This window comes from Carcharodon carcharias, chromosome 1 (assembly GCF_017639515.1).
Source record: "Carcharodon carcharias isolate sCarCar2 chromosome 1, sCarCar2.pri, whole genome shotgun sequence".
Taxonomy (NCBI): domain Eukaryota; kingdom Metazoa; phylum Chordata; class Chondrichthyes; order Lamniformes; family Lamnidae; genus Carcharodon; species Carcharodon carcharias.
Window position 1 is genome coordinate 88,339,871 of NC_054467.1, and position 24,042 is coordinate 88,363,912.

The following is a 24,042-nucleotide window of genomic DNA, read 5'->3' on the forward strand; positions in this document are numbered from 1 at the left end:
GAGAGGTCAAGGAAGGGAAGGGAAGTGTCAGAGATGGACCATGTGAAAATGATGGAGGGGTGGAGATTGGAAGCAAAATTAATACATTTTTCCAGGTCCCGACGAGAGCATGAAGCAGCACCGAAGTAATCATCGATGTACCGGAGAAAGAGTTGTAGGAGAGGGCCGGAGTAGGACTGGAACAAGAAATGTTCCACATACCCCATAAAGAGACAGGCATAGCTGGGGCCCATGCAAGTACCCATAGCCACACGTTTTATTTGGAGAAAGTGAGAGGAGTTAAAGGAGAGTGTGAGAACAAGTTCAGCCAGACGGAGGAGAGTAGTGGTGGATGGGGATTGTTCGTGCCTCTGTTCAAGGAAGAAACTAAAGGCCCTCAGACCATCCTGCTGGGTGATGGAGCTGAGAGGGATTGGACGTCCATGGTGAAGAGGAAGCAGTTGGGACCAGGGCACTGGAAATTGTTGATGTGACGTAAGGTGTCAGAAGAATCACAGATGTAGGTGGGAAGAGACTGGACAAGGGCAGAGAGAAGGGAGTCAAGTTCCGTGGGGCAGGAACAGGCTGACACGATCGGTCTGCCGGGACAGTCCTGTTTGTGGATTTTGGGTAGGAGGTAGAAGCGGGCCATCCGAGGTTGGGCGACTATCAGGTTGGAAGCTGTGGGAGGAAGATCTCCAGAGGAGATGAGGTCAGTGACAGTCCTGGAAACAATGGCTTGATGTTCAGTGGTGGGGTCATGGTCCAGGAAGAGGTAGGACGAAGTGTCTGCAAGTTGACGCTCAGCCTCCGCGAGGTAGAGGTCAGTGCGCCAGACAACAACAGCACCACCCTTGTCAGCAGGTTTGATGACAATGTTAGGGTTGGACCTGAGAGAACGGAGTGCAGTAAGTTCAGAGAGAGACAGGTTAGAATGCGTGAGAGGAGCAGAGAAATTGAGACGACTAATGTCACGCCGACAGTTCTCAATGAAAAGATCAAGAGAAGGTAAGAATCCAGAGGGAGGGGTCTAAGTGGAGGGAGAATATTGGAGGTGGGTAAAAGGATCCGTTGAATGGGGAGAGGACTCCTGCCCAAAGAAGTGAGCACGGAGATGAAGGCGGCGGAAGAAGAGTTCAGCATCGTGCCGAACCTGAAATGCATTGAGATGAGGGAATAAGGATATGAAACTAAGTCCTTTGCTGAGCACTGAATGTTCAGCGTTGGAGAGGGGAAGGTCAGGGGGTATAGTGAATACACAGCCGGGGCTGGGATTTGAAGATGGGGTGGGGACGGAGGGACAGGGAAGGGGTGGTGGGTCCTAGATGGGTGTTGGTGTCGATGAGTTGTTGGAGCTTGCGTTACTTAGCACTTGAGAGAAAGAGAAAAAATTTCTTGTTGAGGCATCGGATGAGATGAAGAATAAAATGAAACTGGGGGCACATGCAGCTTTGAAAAAGGGTGCGGCGGTGCTACTGGAGGGAGAGGTCGAGTGTGTTTATATGGCGGCGCATGGCACTGAGTGTGGATCTCAGAATGCGACGGGAACAGCAGTCCGAGAAACGTTTTATGTCCCGGAGATACCTGTAATCCTGGGTGGGTTCGAAACATGAGGGATGGAATTTCAGTTGAAATCCACGTGGGGTAAGTCGGAGACGGAGACAGTCACTGAGAAAGGAGATATGGCTGTGAAAGCGGGTTTTAGTAAACACCCAATTGAACATAGTTCACCAGAGGAGTCCAACCAAGGCTATGTACAACTTCCTCACCTTTGCATTCCAATCCAAAATTCCATTTGCTTTTTGATTACTTTTTGTACTTATGCATTTTAGTGATTTGTGTTCAAGGCCAGCTAAACCCCTTTGCTGCACCTCAACTTCCAGCTTCTCACCATTAAAAAAGAAATTGATCAGCCTTTCTCCCATTCAAAATATAGATTACTTCTCACATTGAACTCCGAAGTTTTCCCCACTCCATTAAGCATATCCCTTGCAACTTTCTGCTTCTACGTACACAATAATCATATCTTCTAAGTTTGCTGCTGACACTAAGTTAGATGCAAAACTTTACATTCATTCAGTGAAGTTGATTATATATGCTGAAAGATTGGGGAACCAGTATAGATCCCTGGCTGACATCGCTTGTCACATCTTTGTCAATCAGAATGCATTTGCCTTTGCCCCTTCTCTTGAACTCCTACGTCCCAACCAATTACCAACCCGGATCACAAGAAAAGTTCTAAATCAATGTTTTGATTTTTGTTAAAAACCTCTTGTGTGAACCCTCAACAGTTGTCCTTTGGAAGTCCATACAGGCAATGTATATAGATATGTCTATTCCAAGATCCACCATGCTGGCAGCCTCCTAAAAAAATCAGCTGGATTATTCAGTCATGATCTACTCATCACAAATCTGTGCTGTGAGATCAGCTCATATCTGTCTAAGTGCTCAGTCACTCTCTCCCTGCTGATAGATTGCAGTAACTTCCCTAAAAACCCACAACTGATGTAATTCTGACAGGTCAGTCGTAACCTGGTTCCTCTGTTGAATAACTGAGAAATATTTGCAAAGTGTCACCAAATTATTTTTGGTCTATGGTAATACTTGTTCCGTAGTTTATATTCCAATCTTCAATTCCTGTCTGCATTAAAAGATCATGTGAGTATTATTGCCTTTGAAATCATATGTAATATTTGACTATGTTTACAACCCAAAGTAGTCGTATTCTCTAAAAATGTCTGATCTGTTATTCATAGAATCACAAAGTTATGTATCGCATGTAAAAATCCTGCATTTTATAACATTTCAAGATAATGTGTTATTCTAAATAATTCACTGTGAATTTATTAAGCAATTAAAATATTTGTTCTAAACTTTGCAGAAGGTACCTATATTAAGTTCTTTTGATGAAAAGAATAATAGTTGCAAGGTTGTAATAGACCAAGTGACTAGTCATTTCCATTTCCCCTCCAAATATGTGAAGCTACAGAGAGTAATGAGAGTATAGGATTCTGTGAAGATAACTCGTGAATTAATCTATTGGGCTTTTTTGTGAAGCTAATCTCACTAAAACTGAAAAGATCATACAGCTAAATATTACCCAACAATAAAGTCCGATATGCATTTTGCTAATAGGAGGAGCTGGTGAGGGAAAATATAAAATCAAAATATTTATCAAGGAACACCTAAGAACATAGAGGGAGAGCATTTACATCCTTTTATGCTGTCAGCCTTTATGCAGAATTCATTATCTGGCTAGTAAATAAAACATGCAAACATAATTTTCCATAATTTATATTCTTCAGCCAGTGCATGTGGCCATTGTGCAAGCTGATAACCAAACGGATTTAAAGAAGTGAGAACTTCAATATAGATGATAGAAATTTTGGGCACAAAGATAGCAGTTGTTAACAGGCGCACTTAACAATGGTAAAATAACAACAAAGTGTCATTACTTTGTAAGTCATGCTCTCTAATTAAATTGACTACAGGCATACATTAAACTACAATCTTTTTAAAGGTGTACAACATTTTTTAGGAATTCATGTACGGCTTGCACTATTTCCATGAGAAAAAAACCTGTGTTTTCTTGAATTTTCTTAATTTATACTACATGTTAATAAATCGCTTTTCAAGCAAAATAGTAACTTTGAATTAATAGGTGTAGATTGTATATAGAGAAAACAAGAACACTGTGTACTAGTTAACAAAATTATGAAACGCTCTTTCAGAATTCCAATATTCATTTGTACAGGCTCAGCAGACCTCCAATATCTTCCACTGCCTTACTGAAAGGGAGAATTGCATTCAGATGATGCAAAATAGCAGGACTGCCACAAATGAAATTAATTACCTCTGATGTTTTTGGTTTATACTAAAAACCCTTACCGCAATGAACAGATTGGAATGCATCAAATCTGTCCAACTGAGAACAAAAGTTTAAGATCTTATGATATTATTTAGATATAATGTTGTTCTAACCTTTGTATATCGTACTCATATAAAGTTAGAATGAATCATAAGTACATTTTTTTTTGATTGATCATATCCACATTTTCAAGTCGTGCTCATAACTAGAAATCAGGGGGTAATTTTATTCTACTCTTAACATCTATGGCCTAAACTGATATAATATACATATATGGAACAGCATAATAGCACAAGAAAGTACAGAACATAAAATGTCATTTCATCTAACAATCCAAGTACATTCTACAACTTCAGGGATTCTACCCACCTCTACTATCTGTCGAGGAAAAAGTGGAAGCCTCAAACAGTTTCCAAAAAAATCTTCTGAATATTTATCCATTCCCAAACTTACAATACGGTGCTTTGACCATTGCTGTCCAAATGCAACACTGACTGTCCTTCACTTTGGTCCAAGCAGCACAGGAACCATTGTATCCTGTGAGCATTTACATTTTTCATGATTGTGCCCATACCTTTTCCAGTAGAACAGCACATACTGCCTTAATAAGGTTATTTGTTACAGCAACTTTCCATATCTCCTCCTGATCCTCCAAATAATATGTCTAGCCCCATCTTCCACGAAAATATACCAATTCAGTCACAGCACAAGACTCACCCTCTTCTCATCATTTTCAGAGTCTAGTTTCCATATAGCCTATGCTTACCTCATTCAGTACTATTTGCATGTTAACAGCATTATCTGCTGCAGGCACATTTTACTGTTGTTACCTCAAACAACTTCTGTTACTTTTGGTGTGGTTCCTTTTTCTCCATCTCAATCCCCATCACCTTAATTTTTCAGTTCTGGCTATCTGATGATATGAAATAAATAGTGAGCAATGATAAAAGTTCTGGGTATCAGGACTAAGTTCTGAAGAAAGGCCAAGAAGTTGGTTTCATTTTCTTTGAAAGACAGATTTGAAGCCGACCAACTGAAGGCTTTTTTTTTAAGATTGATCGAGACACATTGTTCACATTGGTGAAGAGCTCAAAAACCTAGGGACTCAAATCAACATTAAAAGTATGGGAAAAGAGGCAGAACTTGTTTTTAAAATACACCCACAATTTAAAAGTGTGTTACCAAAGGAATGGCAATTATAAATGGTTTTGAGGGGCCATAAATGCATTTCTAAAGAGAGTTGGCATTGAGAGGTTCTAGAAGGTAGGTAAACAAGTGAGATTGCCAAGGAAAGACCTTCATCTTATTCCTAAAAAAAATGTAATTTAAGCTCAGATAAACCATGCAATTCTGGAGCAATCTGGAATTTTTCTGAATTAAAGTTCTCCTTTACACATCTGAATTTGTACTTTTTATTTCTTGCAATTCAGTCTCCCTTTAATCACAAAACTAGCACAATTTTCTCCTCTAACTTATTAACTATAATTACACCTTAATTCCTCATTTATTAATATTCAACTTCCACCCAATTCACCATTACCTTAGGTTTCCCAAATCACTTGTGCTCAGCATCCAGTGGAACATCATAAAGTGTGTCAATTCTGCTAACGGCTGTATTTAGTCATCTGAAGCTCAGCAACATGCTGTGGTGTCTAAAAGTTGGTTGGTTGAATTAATCAAAAATCTTATTTGAAATAGTTGTATCATTAAAATTTTCCTCAGATTTACAACTGACTTTACATTTCTCGGTACACTCCATGCATAAAATTGCACATTAACCACGTACTCTAGTTTTCTCCTCTTTGGATCTAGTTTCTTCTACAATACGCTACTCTCCCTATTTTCGTGACAAACTTAAAACCTAATTATCTTTATTACTGAGTATCACCTGGCTCTTAAAATGAACCAAGAGATCACACTTTCCCCCCAAATTTTAAAATATTGTATTGTCCAATTTATCCTTTCTTTTTGCATTTATACAGAACTAATCAGATGGTGAGACCACCTAAAGGATCATTTGGTAAAAAAAACAGGGGTTTCAATAACTTTAGATAAATTAAGCACAAAATGCACCAAGATTGATAAATAATATTGTTACAAATACAGATAAAGCTGTGAAAATATTTTATAAACAGGACCTAGAAAAAGATGGCAATTGATAAAATGACCCTGGTTTTGCAGTGGGCTATAAGAGATGGCACTCACAACTGACCTCGAAGAAAGCTATCTGAACAGATTTAATGGATTCTGTGGCATTGATTTTCCCTATAACACTAATTTCATTCTAGTGTCATTCGTACAGGATCTCTGGTACCCAGGATCAGTGAATTCATCAGGCAGGCTGAGCAGCCAAGGTTCAAAGGTTCTCAGAGATGCAAAGCAGGGTGTAAAAAGCACTGACTATCAATCACTTTTTACTGATTTTACAGAAAGTGAAATAAATATTGGGACATACACATGGGATTAAGGTAGAAGCTGAAAAATCATAATTTTTATTTGATTTTTAAAAGTTTAAGTATATGAAAAAAATATTGAAATCATGAAATAGAGGGAATGACACTTCAGGGAGTGGCATTTCAGGCTTCTAAAATTAGTTTTTCAAGGCCAAAGAGCCATATTTATGATTTAGCGTGTCATTTAAAACTCAGTTACATTATTCAACAGAGCTTGACTCTTTCCATAGAGATAAAAACAAAAAACTGCGGATGCTGAAAATCCAAAATAAAAACAGAATTCCCTGGAAAAACTCAGCAGGTCTGACAGCAACGGCAGAGAAGAAAAGAGTTGACATTTCAAGTCCTCATCACCCTTCCACAGAATTGTTATACTGCCCTCTCTGCTCGCAGGTGTAAATAAAGTTAGTTCAATAATGGCTGCCTACAGTTGAACATGTCTTACTTAGTCTTATTCAATGCAATACTCAACAGAAAGATGGCAATGAGGCAGGGATATGATTCTTTTTTACACTTCATATCAGGAATTAAGGGCTGAAGAAGATTGTGACACCTTTTTAGAAATCCTCAAGTTAATTTTGTGGAGGTTTAAGCAATTTGAAAGATTGCTCCATAGGCACATCATGTTCAGGTACACAGTGAATCAGCACTATACGGAATTGAAAAATGGTATTGAAGGCATATTTGGGGTCAATGGGGGAATTCAACCCTAACAAAGAGGATTGGTGTAATTACGAACAAAGTTTACACAATTAGCTGCAAGTGAATAAAATAGGAAATGAGGATAAAGTAAATTTTTTTCCTCACCAAGATGGGTCCAGATGCTTTTGAGGTGTGTCTAACTTTGAGGAGAGTGCAATTTTTGTTATTGATTCACAGGATGTGGACTTCGCTGGCTGGGCCAGCATTTATTGCCCGTCCCTAGTTGCCCCTGAGAAGGTGGTGGTGAACTGCCTTCTTGAACTGCTGTAATCCATTTGGTGTAGGTACACTCACAGTGCTGTTAGGGAGGGAGTTCCAGGGTTTTGACCCAGCAACAGTGAAGGAAGGTGATATACATCTGAGTCAGGATGGTAATTGACTTGGAGGGGAACCTCCAAGTGGCGTTCCCATCTATCTGCTGCCCTTTTCCTTCTAGATGGTAGTGCTCGTGGGTTTGGAAGGTGCTGTCTAAGAAGCCTTGGTAAATTCCTGCAGTGCATCTTGTAGATGGTACACACTGCTGCTGTGTGTCGGTGGTGGAATGAATGATTGTGGATGTGGTGCCAATCAAGCGGGCTGCTTTGTCCTGGACAGTGTCAAACTTTTTGAGTGTTGTGGGAGCTGCTCTCATCTAGACAAGTGGAGAGTTTTCCATCACACTCCTGACTTATGCCTTGTAGATGGTGAACAGGCATTGGGGGGGGGGGGTCAGGTGGTGAGCTACTCGCCACAGGATTCTTAGCCTCTGACCTGCTCTTGTAACCACAGTATTTATATGGCTAGTCCAGTTCAGTTTCTAGTCAATGATAATCCCCAGTATGTTGATAGTGGGGTATTCAGTGATGGTAAAGCCATTGAATGTCAAGGGGCAATAGTTAGATTCCCTTTTATTGGAGATGGCCAGTGTGGCGCGAATGTTACTTGCCACTTGTGAGCCCAAGCCTGGATATTGTCCCGGTCTTGCTGCATTTGGACATGGACTGCTTCAGTATCTGAGGAGTCATGAATGGTGCTGCACATTATGCAATCTTTAGCGAACATCCCCAATTCTGACCTTATTATGGAGGGAAGGTCATTGATGAAGCAGCTGAAGATGGTTGGGCCCAGGGCACTATCCTGAGGAACTCTGCAGTGATGTCCTGGAGCTCAGATGACTGATCTCCAACAACGACAACCATCTTCCTTTGTACTAGGCATGACTCCAACCAGTGGAGAGTTTTCCCCCGATTCCCAATGACTTCATTGTTGCTAGGACTCCTTGATGCCACACTAAGTCAAATATGGCCTTGATGTCAAGGGCAGTCACTCTCACCTACCTCAGGAATTCAGCTCTCTTGGGATAAGTTAAATACTTCTTGAGTTTAAAATATAAGTTCCCTACAAGAAAACATCAGCATGTTTTTTCTTTCGTCAATTGAGAAAGTAAAAGTTCTCTTAAAACATGAAATCTTTGGGAAGGAGCAGACCAGCGAAACTTCAAGAGGTGATGCAGAGCGCGTGACTTCACTTCGAGAAGGAGTGTGACTAGCGAGGCCGCCACCACCTCCTGTAAGCAGGAACCAGTCAAAACCTGTGGTCAGGAAGAAAAACTGAGGCTTGACATCACAGGGAAGAAGATAGGTGATTGGCTGGTGAGTATTTCTTATTTCTATTAAATAGGAAATTTCAATCAGGCTAAGTAAAGCATTTTTTGAAACAATAGGGACATTAATTAAAATGTAATCAGGAAATTAATTAATTAAAGTGCTATAAAGATGGCAGGGCAAATGCAGAATGTGGGAACTCATGGACACCAGTGTGACCCAAGGCAAACACATCTGCAGTAAGTGTCTGTGGCTTGAGGAACTTTGTCACAGAGTCACTGAGCTGGAGGCCGAGCTGCAGACACTACGACACATCAGGGAGGGGTAAAGTTCCCTAGACACTTTGTTCCAGGAGGTGGTTAAACTCCTTTAGATAGTCTTCTAACTGGCTTTATGGTCAGGGACATGAGGGTGTGATTGCAAAAGTGGCAAGTATGTGGACCCAGAAGCTAGAAGCGGAAGAGCCCCAGCACTTGCAATTGACCAACAGGTTGAAGATTCTTTCAGTTTATATGGATTAGAACAGGGGCCGCAGAGTGGATGAGCAAATTGGCTATGGCACTGTGGTACAGGAAGCGATTCAAATGTAGTAGGGGACAATATAGTCATGGGAACAGACACAGTTCTTTGTAGCTGAAAGCGAGAGTCCAGAAGGTTGTGTTGCCTGCCCAGTGGTAGGGCTCAGGGTATCTGCTCTGGGCTGGAGAGGAACTTGCAGTCGGAGGACAAGAATCCTGTCATCATGGTCCATGTAGGTAACAGTGACATAGGTAGGACCAGGAAAGGAATTCAGCTTAGGGAGTATGAGGAGGGACTAAATTAAAAATTTTAAAGGTAATAATCTCTGGATTATTACCTGGGGCACAAGCAAATTGGCGTAAGGTAAATAGGATTCATGAGTTGAATGCGTGGCCCAAGGATTGGTGTGGAAAAATGGGTTTCAATTCAGCTAATAACTGGAAGTTAGAATTTCTCTTTAAACTGCTATCAGTCTCCACGGATATCCTAACTGTGCTAAAACAACAGGTTGCAGCCATGCACCAGGTAGATTTAAAGTCTGGAAGTACTCAAATGTGCATTTGATAGATGTGGAAACAGAAGTTATTGTTATCGAGCAGTAACACTGAGAATTGTACTCAGTCAGAGAGCAACATAAACAGCATATGGAATATCAGAGTAAAAGAGCTGAATATATAGTTCCAATACCCACAGTGGAAATGAAAGTCAGAGATTCACAACTTATTTTCATCGTTGATACAGCTGCAGCAATGTCTGCTATCTTGGATGGGGAGTACAAGAAGTCCCTAAATCACATTCTCTTATACAATGCTGGCATGAAACTGACTAGCTATTCCAATAACAGTGTTTCAGTGTATAACACTAGAATATAACAATACATCCTATTACTTGCCATTGTTAAAAGTTGGAGGTAAAGTGTCCTGGTGGGAAGGAAATGGCTTAAGCAAATATGGTCAAACTGAGCTGAGTTATTTATGCTAGGGATCAGTAAGAGTATGTCTGACATTGAGAAACTGCTAAGAGAGCACAAAATGGGCTTTGGGCAAGAAAGACCAAATGATAAAGTTAGGCATCTCAAAGCCTAAGTCAAGATAAAGGGCATTTTAGGAGGCTAGGCTAGTGCCTTATGCACAGTAAGAAGTGGTAAGTAGAGAGCTGGCAAAATTAGAAAGAACATGGCCAAAAATAGAAAACCGTGGGAATGAGTACATTTCAATTTTTTTGAAGTGGAAGGGAAAGAGTACTTTGTTTTGGACGATAGCTATAGCAAATGCAGACATGTTGAGTCTATGCCCAATACCATAAGTGCCAAAACTACTGTGGCTTTGAGAAGTTGGGAGGCAATTTATGGGTGGCCAGGGATGTTGGTGTTAGATAATGATCTTCAGTTTATATCAGAAGAGTGTGAAATATTTGAATAAGAATGGAGTCAAACACACCATATCACCCAGCATTGAATGGTGTTGTAGAAGGAAGTTACAGGTTAGGAAGAGGTCTTTGCAGAAGTATCTGCCAGGTGACAAACTAAGTTATAAATTTCATGCTTCTCTTTGAAACAGGTTAGACAACATTCTGTTCTCTTACAGAATAACCCGACAGTTGCTCACCTTACAAGTTAGTGTTCAAACACACTTCTAGGAAAAGGTTTAGTTTGCTTATGCCTGATGTCAATAGCAAAGTAAGGTAAACAAGAACAAGTGAAGATGAGTCATGATAAACAAGGCATGAAACTTAAAGAGTTCAGTGCTGGTCAGAATGTGATGGTGAAAAACCATCGAGCTGATAAGGAGAAGTATGTGATTGGGACTGTTGTAAAGAAATTAGGTGCATTCACATTTTCAGTGAAGATTTGAGAGACTCCGTTATGTAGATCATTTGCTTGAAGCAGGAAAAGGGAAAACATGAGAAATCTTCTATAGTTCAAAATCCTTTTACAGCCCAAAGTGAAAGTCAGGAAGAAACTGAAAGTTTACTGGATTTCCAGAATCTATCAGTCAAGAAAAGTGAGACATGGGGCAGAATTTTGCCGTCGGCGAGCAGGGGGCGGGGCCTGCTTGCCGATGTGTAAAATGAAGCAGGATGACATCGGGTGGAACCCCAGACGTCATCCCACCCCATTTAAATTTTCAGGAAGGCGGGGGTGCAGCAAAATCAGCTTTGCGCCCGCCGGCCTGTCAATGGTCAATTGAGGCCAATGACAGGATCATTTAAACAATTAAAGGGCCTGCCCGTCCAACCTTAAGGTTGGTGGGCAGGCGAGGAGCCCTGGCGGGGAATAGAAGAAACATGACACCTCATCCACCAACGGGATGAGGTTTCATGCAGGGTTTTAAAAAAATGTAATAAAGTTACAGTGTAAATTATGAACATGTCCTATCTCATGCGACATTGTCACATGAGGGGGACATGTCAGGGAATTTTTTTTGTATTTTTAATCTTTTTCAAAGTGCAAGTGATCTCCAAGGCTGCACTTGGCCTCAGGGAGATGTGTGGTCTTTCATGTGCATGTGCAAGAGAGCGCAATCTCACTTTTGGGGGAAACCCCCCCCGCCCGCCCAGGAAGCGCATAACACTTCTGCCGCACGTCACGCTGGGTGGGCCTTAATTGGCCCGCTGACGTAAAATGGCGGTGCGGCCCGCTTCTCCGGCGGGGATCGGCTCCCTGCCCGCCAGAGATTATCGGCCCGCCTGCCCGACAGGCAGAAAATTCTGCCCATGGTCTTTGATTAAGACAAATCAATTAATGTCACAGTCCGAACCATTAAGTGGAGTTGGTAGTCAAAGTCAAAAGTTCAGGTTTGACACAGTCAGAAAAGTTGAGAGAGCAGAGTCAAGCTATTGGAAATGGAAGGAGATAGCCAGGCAGAAAGGGAAAGAACCCAGATAGGTTCACTGAAACTATGTAGGAAGGAAGGAAGGGTGAAGAAATGGTCCTTTTCATTATTCCTTGTAAAATGATGATATTTTTGTTGGACCTACCGGTGTTAAGGAGAAACATTTTTTTTAACATCTAAATTACTCTGGGCAGTGTTGGTTAAATATGGTTTGGTTGTGATTACAGTAGAAAAAAATAAGCAGCCAAACCTGTCAAATTTTCAGGTTTTGTTGATGTTGGGTTAGTCATACTATATTCTGGGAAATTATGTACATGTATCATTTTACATTTTAACATATAAGTGGGGAGGGAGTATAGTATATTGCAAAATCTGACTATTTTTTACATTGACCTCTCCAGGAGATGCAACTAAAATTAGCTCAATAATGGCTGCCTGCAGTTGAGCATGTGCTAGTCTTACTCAGTGCAATACACACCAAGGGCAGAAGTTTGCAGGCTCGGCTGGGGTGGTGGGGAAGCTAACTATCGCCTGCGATCAGGACTGGACTGCGATTTCAAGCTGGTGGGCCAATTAAAGCCCACCCAGTGTGAAACATGAGCGGCAACGCTCAGCGCTGCCTGTGCGGAAGGGGGGAGGAGGGCGAGTGGGCTGAGTGCGAACTTCGCACATGCATGCAAGTGGGTGCTAGAAAGTCCCCCTGAGGCACAGAGCCACCTCAGGGACATGAAGCATTTTAAAAAAAGGAAACGAAGAAAATAAAAATGTTATAAAATATGTCCCCTCATGTGACTGTGTCACATGAATAGGGGCATGTTATTAATTAAATTTTAAAACTTTTATTTTATTTTTATCTGCTTTTGGAAACATCATCCTGTCCGTGGATGAGGTTTCCAAAAAAATGCAAAGGCCATTTGGCCTTTTCGCCTGTCCACCAACCATTAGGTTGGACAGGCAGTGAAAAATTTAAGTTAATTGGCATGCTGCCGACTCCAGCGCACACCTGCTGACCGAATTATCGTGCAATTGCGCGTTGACATTGGCTCGCTCCGTCGACGTCAACGTGTGGCATTTCATGCTTGAGCGGGTTGGGTGTGCGCTCACCCGCCAAGCGATTCTGTCCCAAGTTCCACACAGTCGTGATGGCACGTACTGACAGTTTCAACTTCATTATAACCATAAATTCCAGGCCTTTGTGTTCTACAAGTAATATTGACTGTTATGAATTACTAATTGCTACATTGATCAATTTGACATTGATATTTGTGCATCTGACAATCACACCAATTACCACAAAGAATTGTTGTGTAACCATAACAAACAGTCTATCACGAATAATTCTAAAATTGCTGGCCCCATTATACCACATTTGTTGTCTAAATGCGAACATAGATTTTTACAATTTCTGTACATTAATATATAGGCAGAGGAGGCACAAATAGCATCATTTGCACACATACCCGAGAAGTTTCTTGTGGCCAGCATTGTTGTGAGAATAGCCCCCTGGAAAAGTTGAAGAGAACAAAAAATGAGGAACAACTTCTGGCAAAGATGATTTTATGTATAACTACAATAATATATCAATGCATCGATGTTTGGACACAGCTTAACAGGCAGATGTTTTTTAATTCTAACTGACATTTTAGCCGTTGTGTATGTGTATTTGGTCAAGTGAAAATTTTGATCATGCAATATTTATACAGTGATGAATCAAACTCAGATAACATGAAATTCCAGTTATGTTGTAGTCGTTAACCATTCCTGACAGAATGGCAAATCCCATAGAACAATGCCCGTGATTAGCCGAAATTCTGCACTGGTAACTCCAGATTAGCCAAACTTGTCCAAACTTATCATATGATCATGCTGACCACTCAGAGCAGAGTTAGACTACATGAGCGCCAAATCATGGAGCACTGGACAAGCCATCATTTGACACTGAGATCTTCCTGTGAAAGGATGTGCAAAACAAGTGAGTATGACGAAACCTGTGAGAAATTTAGAAGTGTGGTCAATCAGGGGGGAAAGGGAAGTTGATACAGCAAGTGGAAAGCTGTGGTATGAAGCAGAAAGCGGACATTGCAAAGGAGTGGGAGGTTCCACCATCATTTATCCACCATTATGACTCAAAAGGTGACCATCTTGGGACAGTTCAATATATGGTCATTCTCTCCAGCAAGGAAGAGGATGAGAGCTGCTGCCTTTACCCACATTGAGGAAACTCTGCTAATGTGGTTCAAAGCAACCCGAGAGAGAAGAATCCCATCTCCGGTCCAATCCTACAGGAGAGGGGAGTCACCCTTTCAAAAGGGCAAAAAAGAGCTGGGCCACTTGGAGTTTACCTACAGCGACTGAAGGCTGCACTGATGCGAGAAAAGGCAGGGCATAGTCTTCTGAGCAGTAGGTGGTGAGGGTCTGGTGGTTATGGCAACAAAGACAGATGATTGGCTCCAAAATGGTCTTGCCCACGTCTTGAATGAGTATGCACCACAAGACATTTTTAATGTGATTGAAACTGGACTGTTTTGCCAGACCACTCTTTGATGTTTAAAGGTGAAACATGAAATGGTGCAAAACAGAGCAAGGAACAAATCACTGCTGTGGTCTGCACCAACATGATGGCACCGACCAACTGCCGCTTCTTACGATAGGAAAGTCTACTAAACCATGCTGCTTTGTGAATGTCAAGACACTACCCACACAGTACGTGGCTAACAAAACTGCCTGGAAGACCTCCATCGTTTTTGAGGCACAAATCAGAGAAGTGGATAAAATGCATCAATGAAAGAAAAAGGAAGATTGCCATCATTATGGATAACCACCCTGTGAACCCTGACATTGCTAGCCTGAAGAGTGTCAAGCTGATGATTTTGCCTCCCAATACCATGGGCAAGCTCCAGCCAATAGATCCGAGGGTTATTCGGAACCTGAAAATCCACTACCGATGGCAGCTGATCTCTCAGGTTATCGAGGCCATCAATAAGAAGCAAAAGTACAATCGCAACATTACTGGAGGCCACGTTCATCATAAAAAAGGGATGGAAGATGGTAACAGAAGCCACAATTGCCAACTGCTTCCACTATGCTGGGTTCAAGCAGGTTAGAACTGGAAAGGATGATGAGAATGAGAATGAGAATGAGCAGGGTCAGGCCAATCAACCTGCTGATGAGACACTTTTCACTTGGCTACAGGAGGCCAGCATGGAAATTCCAGCCGAGACAACAATGGAAACTTATGCAGAGGTGTTCAATGCACAATGGAACTGATAGATGATGCCATCATAGATGCAATACGTTCTTCAACCACGGAGTCAGAGGAGTTGGATGACCCTGAAGAGTCTGATAATTGCTCGCAACATTATTTCCCTAGCCAATATTGCAAAGGCCATAGAGATGCTCCGGGATTTCGCACTGTAGCATGAAAACACCGACAACATGTTTGACTACATTGAAGGCATGGTGGACTGTATTGCGCACATCTGAAAACAGCACATTAAGTAGAAAAAAGGTATGGAGTTTTTCCAGAGCTAACTGTCAGCCTTTTTCATTGCAAAGCCTGACCTTTTGCAAGGTCAGGTCATTGTAGTGTGTGTGAACAAATTGAATAAAGACCTTTCCACACATTTACTGCTTTACTGTTTTCATTTGGTATTTAAGTGTGTTTCTTTTGGACATAGATCACATCTGTAGGCAAATCAGGTTACATAGACATACGTTCATGTGGGTATGGGGCCTCCTCAGCTATTACTAAGCTCCATTTAACATAAATTTGGAGGCGGTTCCACTGGGATTCATCTCATCGACATTTTACTGTAGTAACCTGCAACAATACCCTTGGGTAAATTTACATGTTGCGTCTTATGTATATTTTAAACCAATGGAAAAACATTTGTACATGCTGGGATCAGAAGATGTATTTACTCAAAGGTCTCATTTTCGTACTCATTCAGTAATTAGTATAAAACTCATGTAAAACAGGTACAATCTGCAAAAGCGGAAAGAAATTAGAGTGCAGTCTTTAAAAAGTTCAATCTGCACAAATTAACAGCACACTAGAGGATAATCAGATAAGGAGGAGCTGTGTTTGCTATACTTATGTACTTCTCAGCTAACTAGCATGTCTAATTAATCTTTTTCTAATACTTTGAGAATGTCAAGCATGAGAGTAATGGATGTGTGCATCCTAACAAAGAAACTTGGTGTGGCACACAGACACAGATGAAGATGTCAATTTTCAAAGTCAAGCTTGCAAATCCTCCAAGGAGTTTAACACTGGGAGACACAACTTCTGGGTGTCCTTGGCAGAAATGAAATAAATGACATCTGGAGATGGTGCTGGCAGTGAATGCCAACATTCACCTACAAGATTGCAGAACAGTGCTGTAAGAAGTTCAATGAGCATACCAGTGCAGGTAAGGCAACACAATGACACAACTCCTTTTCTTCCTTGCCCACCTTTGGTGCCATTTTAAAACAACTCTTCACAATGCATTTCTTCTGAGAGGGGGCTCCAACAGGGAATCTTATGCCATGGTTACCCAGTTCTGTGATTTAACAGCAATTACTCACATGCACAAACTTAAAATCCTTTTGTTCACTTTAACGGACTGTTACCCTCACATCTCTTTCAACAATTCTCCCATGCCACTTCGCAGGCATTCAACTAAGAGATTTCCTTGTAGTTATTTAATCTTCATGCAGAAGAATTTGGTGCACTAGGTCCACAAGAGCCTGACAACTCGACATGGTGTCCCCAGCTTGAAACATCACATACACTATGGGATAAATGGAATAGATTTCATGGGAAGGTGGATATGGGCGTTGCTGGCTAGGCCAGACCAGTATTTATTGTCTATCCCTAATTACTGCTGAGAAGATGATGGCGAATTGCCTTCTTGAATCGTTGCAGTCCATGTTGTGTAGGTACACCCACAGTGTTGTTTCTGATCATGGGAGTTGGCACCATGTCAGGGATCACTGGAGGTGAAGAAAATTGCACCAGTGATGTGGTCAGTAGAGGCTCTCAACCAGGCACAAGCTGTCATAAAGGGAGAGCCATTTTAATCCCATGACTCTTTAGAAAAGTATGAGCAGCCAATCAGGAAAAGGCTCTCAGCAAGAGGCCAAATTCTTTGAGGATCTTTAGGGAGCAATCCTCATGCCTCAACTTCAGTCTTCAGTGGGGACCACTGCATGAGGCATCTTTGCTTCTCAAAAGTTTGTGACTGTAATCTGCTAGCTGTTGCAGCCACAAATGTCACCTAAAAGCAGGGCAAGGACAGCATTGCCTGTGGCTGTTACTGTGACTAGGGCTATTAATTTGAGTGTGTCTGGCTCCTGCCAAGCTGCTGTTCAAGTTACAAGCAACGTCACATACTTTGCAGTGCATTGCTCTGTAAGGGACATCACTGAAGCTCTCTACAGACAGAGAAATAGTTTACTATCATTCCCCCTTGCCAAAGACAAGCAGGCTGAGTGAGCATGAGCTTGTAGACTTCCCCAAAATCTGAAATTACAGAGGCATCTCCCTGATTTCTATTGCAGGAAAGACCATTCTAAACTGGCTTATTATATTAGCTGAAGATCTACTCCCTGAAACTCAATGTGGGTTTAGAACATCAAGACACACAGCCAATATGATTTTAATAGCTCGTCAACTACAAGAAAAATGTTGTGAACAATATCAAACTCTCTACAACCGTTCTTTGGCTTGACAAAAGCCTTTGACTCTGTAAATCGTGAGGTACCCTGGAACCTGCTGAACTATGGATGTCCTCCAAAATTGATTACCATCTGTCGCCTGCTTCATGATGATATGCAAACAGTGATCCTTAGCAATGGATCCATTACAGACCCTTTGCTGTATCCTTGCCCCAAATCTTTTTTCAATCTTCCTTGCTGCCAAGCTCTGCCTGACTAGAGATATGCTCCCTGCTGGAGTGCAGCTTATTTAATGAATGGACAGTAAACAATTTAATTCAGATGGCTCCAATCAAAAACTAAGACCACCCCAACCTCAGTCACTGAGCTTCAATACACTGATGATGCTGCAGTAAGTGCTGTGTCGGAAACAGATCTCCATGGAATCATCGATGTATTTATTGAGATATAAGAGAAGATGGTACCTACACTCAACATTCAGAGGACCATAGTCCTCTATCAGCCAGCTCCAAATGCACAAGCCCCAGCCCCATTGATTAGGTTTCATGATGAGTCCCTGGAAAATTTGGACCATTTCCAATACCTTAGAAGTTATCTTTCACAGAAGACTGACATTGATAAAGAAATCCAGCATCGCTTGAAATCTGCAGGTGCAACTTTGGCCACCTGAGGAAGCAAGAGTTTGAAGATCGCAACATCAAAACTGAAACCAGGTTCATGGTCTACCATGAGGTCATGACCCCTTACTTAATGTATGGGGCTGAAACATGGAGAACATTCAGGAAGCATCTCAAGGCACTGGAGTCATAACATCAACACTGCATGCGGAAGACCTTACAGATTAAGTGGGAGAACACACACCACAACATCAGTGTCCTCTCACAAACAAGCAAATCAAACATCAAGGCTATGGTCATCCATCATCAGCTTCGTCAGGTTGGTCACAAAGTTCAGATGTCAGCATTAGGCTCCCAAAGCAGCTCAGCTCAGACAGGGCAAACACACCCGAAGAGGACAGAAGAAATGCTTCAAGCATGTGCTGAAAGCCAACATGAAGAAATGCAACATTGGCATCAACACCTGGGAGACGATTGCCCAGGATCAAACCAGATGGCAGTAAAGTCTGTGAGAAGGATCCTAGCACTTTGAGACCCAACAGTGACAAAATGAAGAGGAAAAACTAGAGAAATGAGAATTAATAACTCATGACCAGACATCTCACATGACAACAAATGCCCTACATGCCATAAAGTCTGCAGGTCCCAAATTGGCCTCATCAGCCGCCTTCAGACTCATGGAAGACAACATTCTCGCTTGTGAGGGACAGCCAATAATAGTAATGTTAGGGGGCTATAATCTACTCCCACAGGTACTTTCTGCCTCCTGTTATTTCTTAGCTTCAACCATACTGATTCCATTTCCTGCTCTTCTGAGCCAAGATCCTTCCTCATTACTACCCTTATATCATCCTTTATTATCAGGGCTACTCTCCCTCCTTTTCCATTTAGTCTGACTTTTCAAACATCAGGAACTCTGGACTATTTAGTCCTATACCTTAGTCATATCTCTGTAATGACTATTAGATTAAACCCATTTATCACAATTTGTGCCATTAATTTATCTACCTTGTAATTTTTTTAAAAATTCATTCATGGGATATGGGCTTTGCTGGCTGGGCCAACATTTATTGCCCATCCCTATTTGCCTTTGAGAAGGTGGTGGTGGGCTGCCTTCTTGAACCGCTGCAGTCCATGTGGTGTAGGTATACCCACAGTGCTGTTAAAAAGGGAGTTCCAGGACTTTGACCCAGCGACAGTGAAGGAACGGCAATATGTTTCCAAGTCAGGATTGTGAGTGACTTGGAGGGGAATTTGCCGGTGGTGGTGTTCCCATCTATCTGCTGCCCTTGTCCTTCTAGATGGTAGTGGTCGTGGGTTTGGAAGGTGCTGTCGAAGGAGCCCTGGTGAATTCCTGCAGTGCACCCTGAAGATGGTACACACTGCTGCTACTGTGTGTCGGTGGTGGACAGAGTGAATGTTTGTGGATGTGAGCTGCTTTGTCCTGGACGGTGACAAGCTTCTTTCTACATTTTGCAATGAGACATCAAGTGCATTATCAGAAACCTTTTTTCTCTTCTCTTGTGTGAGCAGCCATTCCTCAAGGTGGCACTGTCCCCATTCACCTTTTAAAAGACTCTCACCACTTCTTGCAGCCACAATATACCTCCCCTTTAAGAGGAGCAGGCTGGCTTTAAGTAGCCGGAGCCACACAGAACATCAGGCCACCTGTTGATGCATGTAGTCAGTGAACAGTTACAGGTAGCACTGGCAGCACAAAGCAGCCATTGAGAACATCAGGCAGAATGAATTTAATGTCCAGCCTGCAACATTATGAATAGATATCGGTAAATCATATTTGCAGTGATTAGCCAATTTAATGCCCGTAATGTTCAAATATGCAAGGTAAAAAAAAAACAAGATGGTTAACCTTCTGACTGAAGCCACATTTTTGCATGGAAATGTAATCCATCTTCTCATCAGCCTTGGTTTTCCATTTAAAGTAATAAGCAACCGTGTTTAGGCAACTATGGCTAGATATAGATACCTTTTGTCCATGCCTAGCAGTAAAAGTAGCAGATTCGATTGTGAAACCAGACTTTGTAGTAAGTATGTAAATTGCTGAAGTAACTGTAGGTTTTATTTTACAGGTGGGTACTTGATACATGCTTATGGGGCACCTTATTCTGCTACAACATATGTACTCACCAGTAAACTAATACTTCCCCATACCCTCTGCTACCCAACACCAGCCCATCCCCATAAGTCTTGATGTCACAAGATACTTGCAACAACGTTTTCCTATTTGAGCACTGTGCATAAGATAACACATTTCATATGAAAACCAAAGGAAATCTAAAATTAGATTGAAGATCATATCTTCAGGCCAAGGAAAGAGGGTGTCATGACATCTGACCTTCAGTTTTCTTCGAGCATTGAATTTCTTCAGGCATTCCACAGTCTCCTGTCTATGCATACAAGAAGCAACAGTCGATCGTTGCTGCAAAATAAAAACAAAATGCAAGGTAGGGATTATTGTTTGTACAAGTACTGATGTGTTGCATTATAGTAACATTTTATACATTTGGTTAAAAAAAACAATTTGTATACAATCATGTCTCTTCAGGTACTTCAATCTACTGAATAACTCATGTGAGTACCGAAAAGGATAATTGAGCTTACTGATGTTCACCCTGTCTAAGCCAGGAGCACTACCTCCCCCAATTGCTAGTAATGGTAATGCCTGGAAGAAGAAAACAGAAACAACTGTGGCCAATTTCAGGCAAAATTCTTAGAGACTTACGGTTGCAACAAAGTTTTCAAAAAGGTCCATGACAATCAGTTTTGACATGGCTGGCCAAGACCCAAATTGATTTGATCTCTTAGTCTTGTTTTGGTTTCTCTTCCAGTCTTTCCATGTTGGAGAACACTTACTGACACAATGGGCAGAATTTTGCCCTCGGATGGCGTGTGGGCCTCACCAGCTTGGCGGCAGGCGGACAGCCAACACCCGCCACCAAAATGGGGCCCGCCCCATTTTGAGTGGGCAGGCCAATTAAGGCCTGCCCAGTGGCCTGTCCGACAGGAAGTGCTATGTACTTCCTGTGCAGGTGGGGGAGGGATTCTCTATCTGTCAAAATGCGATCTTTCACGCATGCATGCGAAAGAGCGCACTGCTCCCTGAGGCAAATTCCTGTCTCAGGGAGATTCGTGGCACGTAAGTAAAGTCTAAAAATAGATAAATATTGAAATTATTAACATGTCCTCCTCATGTAACAATGTCACACAAAGTGTGACATGTTAATAATGAACACATAAAATTTATTAAATGTTTAAAAAATGGACATGAAACTTCATCCCGCCAGTGGATGAAGTTTCATGAATAATCAGAAGCCCTCTGGGGCTCCTGGCTTGCCCGCCAGCCTTAAGCTTGGTCGGGCATGTCTTTAATTATCTTAATGAGCCTGTCAATGGCCTCAGTTGGCCACTGACAGGTCGGCGGATGGACAGCTGATTTGCTGTTCGCCAGCCTTCCTAAAAATTTAAAGGGACCGGGATGACGTCAGGGATTCCTCCCGATGTCATCCCGCGTCATTTACCCCTCAGCGCGTGGGCCCTGCCCCCAAATCGCCAAGGGGAAAATCCTGCCCAATATTGCAGAAAACCCATCAAATTACAAAGCTCTGCCTAACTTTATTATTAGTACTAAAAAAATCTTATCAGCAAACTAAACAGGACTTCTACAAATTCTTAGGCATTTAGGAAATATAGAGCATCCTACCAAATGTCTAGGAAATCCATTAAAGCGAAAACTGAACGTGTATCACAATGTTAATGTCATAAAATTAAATACCTATTATCACAATTTAGCTGGAGTTAAATATATTGCAATTTAAAGCATTCATTTCTTGATAATTTCTGAAAACTATATCCCTGTAAACTAATTTTGTATCTCCAACACCAGATTCTCCTCCCAGTGCTCAGCCCACAGTCTTGCAACCCTGACAGTATACAATAACCAATAACTCCTCACTTGAGCAGATACATTTAGCTATCTTTCAAATGCAAAGGTTGGAAGAGCAATTTTTCTTTTAAGAAGTGTCTGTGACATATACAGGGTAATAAGTGATTAGGTGTTCAAACATTACTGGTGGGTCAAATTCAGCCCGTGAACTCCTTCAATCCAACCCAGTTTTTACTCTTGATTGCATACTGAGCATTTGAAACTTCAGGATCAGAAAAGTTGTTTCCAGATTGCTGCGTTCAGATGAATGAAGGAGTAGCATTTTTGCACCAGACAGGATGCACTTTCAGACCTGGAAGGTTTACAGTGGAGACCATACTAGAAACAGCAAAAGTGACAAGGCTTCTTGGTGTGGGGGGTGGGGGGGGGGGGGTGGGGGGAGGAGTTCTTTGCTGCATAGCTGGGTTTTGAATTTTTTGCACAAGAGTTTTGAGTATTAGCATGGAGATTTTAACTTTTAGTACGAAAGGCTTGGATCTCTAGCTGGGAGACCTGGGATTTGCAGAATGAAGGGATTGAATTTTATGTATAGGGGTTAAATTTTAGTGGTCCATTCAAAGTTTGTATTAAGTGAATTTGGTCCTCTGCTCCAAAATGTTGGAGCCATAGGGAAATGAATAGTGAGTCATGAAAGAACCCTACAGATCAAAAGCTGAAAAGTAGATAGAGGTCACCTGGTCACCACACATTCTTCACGTAAATTCTATGTTCGTGGAAATACATTCTTTCCTCTCTCTCCAAAACTTCAACATGTCATCTCGTCTGAAACTTCACTGACGTGCTGAGAGAATGCTGCACTGTTGGAGGCAATAAACTGAAGCTGTGCCTGTCCTTCATGTGGACATGAAAGACTGCATGGTGCTACTTGATGATCAAGTGAGTTCATTCGACATCCAAACCAACATGTATCCCTTAACCAACTCGACTGAAAACAGATTAACTGGTCAGTCATCTCTTTGCTATTATTCTTTCATTTACAACAGTGGCTGCACTTGGAAAGTAATTTATTGCATTTAAAATACTTTGGGCATCCTGAAGACATGGAAGACTACATGAAGGCAAGTTCTTTAAGTTTTGATATTATTTAACAGGAAAAGACTTTTTAAAAACTGATAACTCCACATACTCACTTTTTAAGACTGTATTTCCAATTAATAATCCCAGAGCCCCATAACTACTAAGTATGAACCCAGTAATAATAATGAACCACTGCATATAAATATTGATGTAAAAAAAAGAAGCAACTTACACAAATCCATGGATGCTTCAGGGCTTCTGAGGCAGTGATCCGTTTGGCAGGATTTATTGTTAACATTTTATTGATAAGATCCTTAGCTTCTGGAGTCACTGTATCCCATTCTGGTGATGGAAACTACAAAACAGATAAAATAACAGAGATGACTAGACAATTATCAGCACCCTGACATTTGTCTGTGTAAAACCTTTTCAATTCACATTAGCACCATATTATGGGGACAGCTAAATTGTTTAATAACTGCATGTGCAATTTGTTTGGGAGGAAACAGTATATATTTATCTCTAATTGAAAATTGTTATTTTAACAAAATACTTAAACCCTTGCCAAATCACCTACAAGAACCTGGGTAATTGACTTCCTCTCTGAACTGAAAACATTCCTGAATTGAAAAGGTCTGAAAAATTCATTCATGTATTTCAGTTCCAGTGTCCCATAACATAAAAGGAAAATACTGTGGATGCTGGAAATCTGAAATAAAAACAGAAAATACTGGAACAACTCAGGTCAGACAGCATCTGTGGAGAGAGAATCAGAGTTAATGTTTCGAGTCCTTATGACTCTTCTTCAGAGCTAAGGAGAAATAGAAATGTGATGGAATTTATAC

General features: G+C 41.5%; 1 protein-coding gene across 7 annotated transcripts in view; it reads right to left on the reverse strand.

Moving 5' to 3' along the window:
* The window catches only part of LOC121289434 (calcium/calmodulin-dependent protein kinase type II subunit delta), a 346,749-nt gene that overhangs the window by 60,227 nt on the left and 262,480 nt on the right, over positions 1-24,042 (reverse strand). For all 7 annotated transcript variants that reach the window (XM_041209007.1, XM_041209180.1, XM_041209331.1 and 4 more), the window contains exons 10-12: positions 23,430-23,552; positions 20,573-20,656; positions 13,399-13,441 (exon numbers count right to left, since the gene is read on the reverse strand). In XM_041209007.1, the coding sequence (XP_041064941.1) occupies positions 13,399-13,441; positions 20,573-20,656; positions 23,430-23,552 (250 nt within the window). The remainder of the gene's footprint in view (positions 1-13,398; positions 13,442-20,572; positions 20,657-23,429; positions 23,553-24,042) is intronic.